The sequence below is a fragment of the Zophobas morio genome, unplaced genomic scaffold (genome assembly GCF_036711695.1).
Source record: "Zophobas morio isolate AGI-343-1 ecotype UQ-CSIRO unplaced genomic scaffold, CSIRO_AGI_Zmor_V1 ptg000011l, whole genome shotgun sequence".
Taxonomy (NCBI): Eukaryota; Metazoa; Arthropoda; class Insecta; order Coleoptera; family Tenebrionidae; genus Zophobas; species Zophobas morio.
Window position 1 is genome coordinate 18,539,959 of NW_026972116.1, and position 11,366 is coordinate 18,551,324.

General features: G+C 34.6%; 1 protein-coding gene across 1 annotated transcript in view; it reads left to right on the top strand.

The window, feature by feature from the left end:
* The window catches only part of LOC135127359 (Choline acetyltransferase), a 101,072-nt gene extending 92,102 nt beyond the window's left edge, over window positions 1–8,970 (top strand). Inside the window, exon 6 of the mRNA XM_064053805.1 lies at window positions 6,157–8,970. Coding sequence (XP_063909875.1) covers window positions 6,157–7,857 — 1,701 coding nt within the window. The 3' untranslated portion in view covers window positions 7,858–8,970. The remainder of the gene's footprint in view (window positions 1–6,156) is intronic.
* Window positions 8,971–11,366: the final 2,396 nt, after the last annotated feature.

An 11,366-nucleotide genomic window follows, 5' to 3' on the forward strand; every position in this document is an offset into this window, starting at 1 on the left:
CCAAAATCTACATACAAACGTAGACATGAAATTCATTAATGGTAAAATCAATATGATTTTTACGCCAAATCCGCAGGATCCAGTAAATTAACAGGAAGTAAAGAGACGGAAATACACACGATTTCTTCAAAAAATAATGTTGACAAAAAAAAAATTGGAATTTATCAAGCCAATGATTTAAATGCAAATAACGTAAGACAGTTAGTTAAAATTTTATAAATATTTAACTACATTGAACTACTTTGAAACCCAGTATAAGAAAAAGTTGACGACTTAAGTTAGTTTACACGGCCACCAATCTTAGTAAATTGTTAGTTTCAGCATATCTAAGTTCGTTTTATAACGTTTTGGATGTCCTGGATGCACACAAAACTCAAAAGGACAGTGAAAATAGGATTAAAAATCAATTTTCTTGTCAAATTTCAATACTTTAATCACTCAGCTACAAATTTTTATGTAGTTACCATGTCGTTCCAGTTCATTCCGGTAGAGTTATTAAGACTTTAAGGGCTCAAAAATGGAAGAAATCATAAAATCTAATTAGAAATCTGTTTTCTGGATACATTTTAATAGTTTGGCCTAGTAGTTGCTAATTCTGTTCTTTTCGAATCTGCCAGATTCACTAGGTTCAGTTGTTTTAGATTTTGAAATGAAAATTTGGGACAGCTCTAGGAATCTTTAAAAATATTACTTCCAGCATCTTAGGGTAGATTTTCTAAGTTTTTCAAAAAGGGCACATTTGGAAACACTGAAAAACTGCTCAATTTGAATTACATATAAAGGGTTTCTATAAATGATTATAGGGTCGAAGTAGGTCATGAAAGCGTGCCGCCTCTCACTTTATATGGACTCAATACTTTTGACCCATTGTTCAATTTCATGTTGCAACAGGAACTCCTGACTGCCGAGGAAATCTTATCAAAGATAGTTGCGAATTGTGCTCAAGTCGTCTCAAATCATCAACAACTTCCTCAGATACTAAAAGTCTTCCAGAACAAAATAAACTATTTTCACGACGACGAACACAATTTTCGTACACAAGCACCAAAAATTTTTAAAACGGCTGTTTTGTTGTTTTAAGTTTGGATCAACGAGAATTAGTACACTTGGAAAACGTCAAGATTGTCATAATGAAGCATAATTTCAGCGAAGCGGTAATTCTGAAATCCATGGCCAACTACGCCCTTAGAATCATTTTTAAAAACCCTGTATGTTCTGCTCAAATTAAAAGAAGCAAATTTTAGGCAGACCACAAGCCGTGATAATTGTACCGATGGACAGGGGATTTCGTGACAACCGCGCCACGCCGACGCCGCGAGAATGTCATTCGGTTTTGACAACTTGTGTTCCTTTCACATCATTGCGTGATTCCTTTCGATGAACCGTCCCCGAACCGTCGCCGCCTCCCCAGGAGTCGAAGCAACATCGTGCAAAGAGGAACCTGCTACAAGGAGACAGAAAATAAATATTTTTAAGTTTAACTGTTGTATTATTTTTGTCTCGCGCGGCTCCTCACTAGACTCGCTGGAGATGTATTTCTCTGATTAAAGTATCCCAGGTGTTTCCTCTCCGGAGAGGGAACTGACGCCCGAGCAACAGTCCCCATAGAAAGCGCCTTCATGACATTCACCTCCGGGGTTCGTCGCATAACTAAATCAACATATTTAGAGTTAGCCTTTCACCTTGTTCACTATAGTATTAGATACAAACAAATATAATTTCAAAATAATGAGTAAAAAATTGAATCATCATCATGTATTTTAAAGTTAATAAAATGCATTACATTCACTTTTAAACCACTCTTTTCGCAAAAATAAACCAGAAAATCTGTACCGCTATATTATATCGAGTTATAATAAAAAATGTATGATGAAGCATTAAAATGACAACAGAAAATTGTGAGCTTAAGACTTTAAACTTATATTTTACACCTAGGGAAAGTGTGGAAATAACCTCGAGAACTTTTAGAAAATTGTAAAAAAATGATCTCATATTATTAAATAGAACTTTCCTCCCCCCTGAAGTACAATAATAAACGTAGTTCGTATAAAAAATTAGTGTACAAATGCGATTTTTTTCTGACAATCTGGATGCCTAAGGTAAAATCTTAAGGCGGATTTATAAGCCACAAATATTATGAAATCGACACATACAACAAACAGACAGACGACAGACAGACGAACATGGGAGACCAAGTTTTTCATATTCTAGAAACCTCGAAAAAACATGAAAATAGCCATTCGTTGATGGATCCTATTATACTATTTTTTGTTTTGGCTTAGACTCGGAAAGTTAAAGCATATAATTTGTTAAAACTGCTCCATTGCTCACGGGAATGTCTTTTAAAAATAATATACTTCCCTCGCTCCTTAATACAGTCGAATAAAATATAAAATTTGATTTTGCAAAATTTTATTTACTTATTTTATGATAATATAATTAAAAAAATATAGATAAGTCCCAGCAGAAAAAAAAACCGGTAAGGATCGGATTCACATCAACACGGTGGTGAATACAAGTCCGAAATCACTCAATTTATCAATTCAACTAATAAGTACTTGACAGTGAAGCGAGGTACCGGCTACATAGATCACATGGAAAATATTTCACAAAAAAATTGTAAAGTAATTGCGACAAAAATCATGGCGGATTCAAAAACCACGAGTACTGGAAAATATTTTTTGTTGAAAATTAGATAACATTAGCTACACAGTTTAATGAGCGATGTCATCAAATTGTTGATGGGGATAACTAGACAATTTGTAGTTAGCGTTTTATCATTTGCAGAACAGATAATTATCTGTCTAATAAATAATAAAAATCGACACAGAAGACAGACAGACCGACAGAAACAGAAGACCACTTTTTTCATACCCAAAGGACCATAAAACATCGAGAAAACATAGAAGTATCCAATAAAAACGCATATTTTATGAATTTATCAAATTTTTTCTTTCTTTGGTTATAACTTATAACAAACCTTTTGCAGAACTGAGATGGTGGTCGATTCAGTGGTACCAAACAAGTGAGAAAAATGGTAAAATTTGATTTTCCTACATTTTAAATTTGGTGCCACGAAATCCACCAATCGAGTGTGGCGCTTAATTTAAAAGTTTCCTTGTAGCCAGCTTAAATTGGAGTGTGGATAAATATTACCATGTTTTTCACTTATTTGGTACTACTGAATCGCCTGCCCTCTTAAACGTGCAAAAGATCTATTGGCTAAGTTAATCAAAAATGTTTTCTTTTAGCGGTTTAATAATAACGATAATAATAATTTATTTAGAACAGGAAAGTATAGCGTATTTTAAAACTCCCTTCCCCTAAGCCATAAACCATCCCGAAAATTGATAGATTCCAGGGTTTCTCGGTTGAGAGAAGATAATTCTCCAAAATCACTGCCAATAATGGAGCAAACGATTCGTTTTGTTTTATTAATCGTAAATAGTAAAAAAAATATGTTATCTCAGTTCCTCTTGTACATGTAAACGCAGTGCTTCAACAATTTTGACGTCCTTAAAATGTGATTCCGTTACCATAAACACGATATATTTTTGAAATCAGCAAGTTCGGATCTATATCCCTGAATTTTTTTAGAGTTTTTACAAAACAAGCTATAGAAAAATAGGTAAAAATGTAAAATTAATTCCACCCACCTACACATCTATTTTTCATTGGCTTGTTGTATTAACTATGAGATGAAAATTGAATTATATGGCCCCGCCCACCCACCGGTTTCTTTCTGATCAGTCATTTTATTTGACAAAACGGGGATTTTCTAGTGATAATCGTTGGAATCTAGGCAATAAAAGGTAAAACTAATCCCACCCACCACCGCTTTCGAATTTCATTAGTTTTTTGATTAGATGAAGACTGAATTTTACCGTGTCAAGTGGCGAACTAGGCTTAAAAAAATTCAAAGCCCACCCACCCGGTTTTCTTTTTGGTACCTTCTTTTATTGGATGAAAAATGTAGTTTATATTGCACAACAGTGGAATCATTCGCTTATTTGATTAGATGGAAATTGAATTTTATTTTGTCGTGTGTGGTGGTTTCACCCACCCACCCGGTTAACCTCCTGATCACTCATTTTATTGGACAAAAAAGGGATTTTATATTGATAAATATTGGAATCTAAATGAAAAGGTAAAACTAACCCCACCCACCTGGATATTATTGGTGTTTCTGACTAGATGAAGACTGAATTTTACTGGGTCACGTGGCGGACTAGGTTTAAAATATTCAAAGTGGCATATATACCCTTAGATTCAACGCCTACTTTAAAAAAGAAGGGAATATCTTGTTTTTTAACAAAAGAAGCGCGGTAAAACCTGTTTACTGGGTGATTATTGTTGATTTACAATCAACGGTTTATGGCTTAGGCGAACGAAGTTCTGAAATACACTATATAAAAGTCAAATTAAAAACAATATATATTTCTTAAAAAATAAAAAGAAAAAATCAAAAATTAATTAATTTCTAGATTAATAGGCTATAACTTAGTTTAATATCGTATTAAGAGAACTATAAGGTTAAAGCTAGATTCAGTAGGATGATGCAAGATTAGAAAATAATGGCAGCTGAAATTATATGACGTAATTCTAAGATCTCATTACTTGGTCTTATTAGCCATAACGATAGAAATGCTGCTCGAATGTCGATCATTTCCAGGCCAATGGTAGATCTAATTAAGAATAAGAAATTAAAACTGCTCAAATATGGCGCACCAATTCGATAACACGTTGTTGATCACTATTTATGGAGCAGAAAAAATTATGTCAAAAATTCTTAGATCCAAATGTAGAAGATACAGCCCTTTAATCTTTAACTTTTATTATTATTTTTTTAACACTCCGTTCTAAACATAAAATCGATCAGACTTGCATTATTTAAATATAACAAAAACGTTAAAAATTGTTTAGGATGAATCTGACAACAGTGCCTAATTTTTCACGTTTTTTGATATTTCTTTCTAAATCGATATTTTGTTTTTGTAAACGAGCCTCAAATTGACGCAAGGAATTTTTTAACGAGTTTTCTCAAACTGAGAGCTATGAACTTATTTATAAATGTACCGTTGAGTTGGTGGACAATTTTTTGAGCACCTGTATAAGCAAGACAATTTACTCATAGCTCTAATCGTTTTAGTTGTTGATGACCCAAATTAGAACAAAATAACTTGAGCTACAGTTACCATATTTTACTTAGTCTAAGATTTTAGTAAGTTAAGCTTAGATTTGGAAATTGTAATATGTGCAACAGTTGAAAAGTGACTGTTGGTGATTTTTCAAAAACATATACGACATAATCGAAAACATTTTGAGTTGAAGTAGGCCATGATATACGTTGTATTGTTCTGATAATTTCATCGTTTTAATTGTGACAAATTTTAAACTTTATAATAAAAAAAAATAAACTTAATTACATTAACAACAAATTAGTTTTTGTGCTCGAAAATAATTCTTTATTTCAGCTGTAATAATACTTATAAAGCACAGTTAGTTTAAAGCGGAAAGTATTTTCTTCACTGCCTATAAATAATTTAAAACCTTCCCATTTACCCAAAAAGACGCTTTGACACTTCCCGAAAGCAAAGCCATGAAATTTTTACGAGTGTGATGGATTTCCATTGCATAAATCCATAATAATAAGAAAGCAGTGCATACCCGCAAGCGAAAATTGCGCTTGTGCCTCGTTGAAAAATTCAACACTTTGTAACAACTTTAATTCAACCCTTATTTCATTCATCTTCACCGTTGTTCGCCTGCTTTATTCCTGCTGCGTTCGAACAAAAATCGCAAAAATTAACCCCAAAACGCTTGTTAATGAACGTCGTAAACAACACAGCTATCCTTAATTTCGTCCTCCTAATGATTAATCAATACTCCGCAGTCATTAAGAGCAATCATTTTTTCGGCTCTCGTTTAATTCAATACACGCCTGTGAAATCCGCAGCGATTCTGCAACCCGGCGAGCACGTCTATCTAGGGGTTGCGGCCAATCAGGGGGAACGCGAAGCACGCAAGCGTCCTCTTAAACACCAATCGTACGGAACCCCTTGTTTCCATAAGACAATGGGGGAAATGATCCAATTGTTCCGCCAGAACAATACCTATTTTGCATATTTCAACTAACATTCACCCTTTTTCTTACAGGCGTACAACTACTGGATCGACGACATGTATATGAAGAACCCGACCCCCCTTCCAGTCAATTCCAACCCCGGGATGATTTTCCCTCCGAGAAAATTCACGACGATTTTAGATGTAGCACGTTTCACGGCGAGGTTATTGGATGCCGCCTTGGACCATAAAAGTGTATTAGATAAAAGACTACTTCCAGTGGAAAAAGCTACGTCAAGGGAACCGGGACAACCGTTGTGTATGGCTCAGTATTATAGGATCTTGGGTTCTTGTAGGATACCTGGGAAGCAAAAAGACACACAGTACGTCCCTGTGGCTGTCAAATCGGAAGAAAGTCAGTCGGAACATGTTATTGTTATATGCAGGAGTCAGTTGTATTGTGTTCCTGTGCAGGCCGCTGATCGTGGAAGACTCAGCGAGGATGAAATTTGTGCACAACTTTTACACATTTTAGATGATGCACCTTGTCTAGCTAGCCCTCCACCTGTGGGGCTGCTCACTGCTTGGAAGCGCCCTCTGTGGGCTGAAGTTCGCGAGAACCTCATCATCAACGAACGAAATCGAAGAAACTTGGATCTTATAGCTAAATCTCTTTTGGTTGTTTGTTTAGACGAGGGGTTAGGGAGCGGGTTTAATTGTCGTTTACAAAGAGGGGGCAAAGGGCACTCCGCGGGTCACCGAGATGAAACCAGTTTAGCTGTACAGATGATCCACGGAGGTGGCAGCACCTACGATACAGCCAATCGATGGTTTGACAAAACCATTCAGTTGATAGTCTCTGGTGACGGTGCCTGTGGCTTATGCTACGAACATTCCCAAGCTGAAGGAATCGCTGTTATTCAACTAGTGGAGAAGTTATGGCAGCACGCAGACGAGCAACCGCCATCTTCAGAAGTACCCTCAGGTTCGAGCCATCTGCCACCTCCAGAGCGTCTAGAGTGGGTTTTGGAGCAACGAGACTTTGTTAAAATCGAAGAAGCGGCACTTGACATAGACAACTTAGTCAAAGATTTAGACTTTCAAGTGTTCCGCTATATGAACTACGGGAAAGAGTTCATCAAAAGCTGCAAAGTTAGCCCGGATGTTTACATCCAACTAGCACTCCAACTAGCTTACTATAGACTCTACGGGAAACTAACCGCAACCTATGAAAGCGCATCCACTCGAAGATTTCGTCTAGGAAGAGTCGACTGTATACGATCTGCCAGTCCGGAAGCTCTAGCATGGGCTGCCGCTATGGCGCAACCTAAAGACGAAGACGAAAGCAAAAAAGTCACTTTCCATTTAGTGAGCGACGAAGAGAAACTGCGTCTTTGGAAGGAGGCTGTCAAACAACAAACCAAAGAGATGGTTGATAATATTCTCGGACAGGGTATAGACATCCACTTGCTGGGTTTACGTGAAGCTGCAAGAGAAACTTCACCGACTGCTGCACACCCACTGCCTGAGCTTTTTACCGATTATACTTATAAATTAGCTAATAAATTCTTGTTGAGTACTAGTCAAGTTGCAACGTCTAGCGATAGTTTTATGGGTTATGGGCCGGTGGAACCGGACGGGTATGGAGCCTCATACAATCCCAAAGCTGATCATATTGTATTTTGTTTGTCTGCGTTTTGGTCGTCGGAAATTACAAGCACCTCAAGGTTTGCACAAGCTTTAGATGAAAGTTTAAATTTGATGCAAGCGTTACTTACGAGACCTACCACTTAGAGGAGTTAGGTTTTGCTTTAAGTAAATGAGATGTTTGTGAGTTTTACTCAAGAATTACAGACACAAGGTTCATTCCTGATAAACTGACTTAAAGAAAATGCGCTAAGTAATGGTCGTCTGTTAAATTCTAGGCCTAACATCTCTGTTATGCCGGATTTTGTTTCAGTTGTGAGGTTAGGTTTCCCCAACACGTGGTACAAAATTTAAAATGACTGAAAGTAAACAAACATATCAATTTGAGTGTGTAGGCTTTTCAGATGGTAGGCAAACCGTGTGAAAGTGGTAGAACGCGAAAATACCGACGTATATTAGTATTATTAGGACTTTTCATGACAAATTGTCGTCCCTATGGTAAACAATACATATTTTAAGCTCAACCATATCGTACCAATTATTAAGATCTAAAATTAGAATATTTATCTACAACTTGTAAAAATAAACCGAATGCCACATCTCACTATGATAATGAAAGTTCTAATACTACTAACTAAACATCGTGTAGTAACTGTCAAATATCACCACACAACTAGCGTTTGCTTTAACAATTGTTGCTTTAACTAAGGCTGAATAGAACTAGATGTTAAAATTAAAACGCTTTTTGTTTTATGTATTATACAGTGTGATAATAAGTAGACGTAATGTAGATTTGTCTTAAGTCAAGTTCTGTTGCCACTTGCCCAAAATGGCGTCACACAAAAATCTGTACTAAAACTACGACAAATGCCACATTTCAACTGTCTACATTACACGATTGTTTCACAAAATATTTTCGTATATTTTTTTCAAAGTATGATTACTCTTCTATTTCTTGTTAGTACTTAAAATTTTATAGGCTGTTAGAATTTATACATTGCTATAGATGCATATATATACACTAAAAGGAAACACGAAATTAGATATACCGACTGAATATACATGTTGAAAGCACTTACAATTCCCAAAAAAGAAAAGGGCACTGAAACAATTAACTATTATCTAATTCGTATTCAATATTATTTAAAAGTGTTATTAATTATTCTATATTTGTAAAAATCTATACAATAAAAAATCCTTTGTACTCTTCTACGCTTTGATTAAGAGTTATCACTGCTAAATACAACATAAAAAAAATAATAACAACAATTTCCTTTGCTACAAACCACTGAATCTCTTTAGGAACGAAGTCCATATGTAATGAAAACGTAAAAGTTTGTTCTAAATATGAAACTTTTTGACAAATTCTAACCCAAGACCATTTGTTTCAAAGGAAACCATTTTCTAAGAAACTACTGAAATTCAGAAACTATTAAAATAATAATGTAATGGCAAATCAAACTGTATGTACTGGTAACACCTATGCTCACTTCGAAGCTTGTATAAATTGAAAAATATTAGTATTACTCACACTATTTTTATGTTAATTATAGAATTCTATGGATCATATTCGGACGTTATAGTCGAAGAAGTGGTAAAGTGAATCTGTGAAAAGTAAATCCTGTTCTTGGGGATGTGGATTTTAAAAAATAATCTACCTTTGAACACAAAAAATGAGGATCAAGAACACAAGTATTACTTTTCACGGTTTTCGTCGGCCAGTTTCATTGAAACTACTATTTTTATTATTATTAAAAATATAAATATTTATAAATCTGTTTTAATATAGTAGCGCTATATTATTGTGTGTAACGATATGTGTGTTACGTTGACTTATACCTGCATGTTTGTTACACTGTTACAACTTTATGTAAAGATGCTTTGATATAAAGATATCGTAGCTGTAAAAACAATAATCATTTATTAATTATAAATTAAACAATGGCCTTAAAATGGCATATCACTACATCTGTCAATCTAGCTAAAGAAATTGTATTTATCAATTTACTTACTGTAAAATATACTTGTTATAAAGTACACACCTTAGATTTTAGAGTGCAGTGTTTTCGTATGTGGCGTTTATGTATGTAAAAGCCTTTTTGACAAGATTTTTTGTTAAGCGAAAATGAGTCCAGAAGTATTCTTCATGTAAAATGTAGGTTCCTATAATTTCACTTGTAATGTAAATAGATTACATAGAAAAGTCGTGTATTAGCAATATGAAATAGTATATATTTTTTCCACGTAGACTTCATAATATGTACAGGGAATATGTAACCGAACTCAAGGTTTTATTTACGTTGAAATCTTCTACTTCCTTTGTTTGAACTTGCTGGATAGCTTTAACTTTTAATAGTTGCGTTCGTTGCTTTAAACATATAGGGTGACTGGCGTCAAATTTTCGATCTTTGGATTAAGCAAAATGTTTGGAAGCCGCTGACTGTATTTGAATAATTCACAGTATAATATGCTCCATAAGTATGTCCCCAAGTTTCGTAGTTTGAATGCTAATCACCCTGTATTGGCAGTAAACACCGTAATTTTTTTCAGATTCTAAGTAAAAGTTGTTGAAATCAAAGACGATATTTTTACATTTATCGCTCAGTTTTACTTGTTTAGATAAAAAGGGCGTGTCGAAATGTAAGTAGTATATGCCAAAGAAATCGAAGTCTTGTTTTGGCTTACACCTTAAAACATATCAAACTTTGACTTCTGAGCCAAAATACGAGTATTTTTTTGGTATAACGATTTGTAAATATGTATTAATTTTTTTTTTTAATCGCAACAGTTAACATATCGCCAACTGTGGAAACAGGAAACAAAACAAAACGACTTGAATACTGTTGCTAATTATTATGTCCATATTTATGACTGTCACTACATGTTATAAACATAATATGTTGTCACTAAGCAGTGATGCCCGCACAGTATATCTTGTCCATATCTATAGATTTAGGCCAGTATGATGTAGATATTAAATATTAATGTGGTTATGTTCGACACTGTTTCTTTATTTTATAGTTGTACTGTGATACATGAACGCTTACCTATTGCCTCATTTAATAAACTGTTGACTTTTATTGTTGTTCGTTTAGTTACTTTCTTATTAATTATTTATTAGTTTAAGAACCAACATTATCGAAACATATCACTTATAATTTAGAGACTGTAGATTTAAATGTCATATTGTGATATATTTATGTGACAGCAAAATAAAGCTGAAAAGTCTTATAGGGTGTTTTTTAGTTTACATTAAACGCATCCCACTCCCAAATTTAGTCGCCACAAACTTTAACAATTATTAATTGTCTCTGGCTGTGTACGTACATAAAAGACGGAGCTATATCTATATCTGTTTCTCTTACTCCCCCCTCCATTCATTTTCTATTAAGTGACAACGTACAGCGCCATCTATTTATTAGATTTTTACAGACAGAGAAAGAAATACCTACTCACCTTCGCTTTTATGAATTTTCACTGCCACCTACTCTCTGGTAGTTGTATTCTAGATTGGAGATACATTCGGCGCCAAATCGTAGTGCTCTTTAATATAAACAGTCCGCCAAATTTTCACTGCGCCATCTGTTATCAGTATCACACACTAACGAGAATTATCTATCAACATCTGTCAAATACGTCACAAATGTCAAAATATT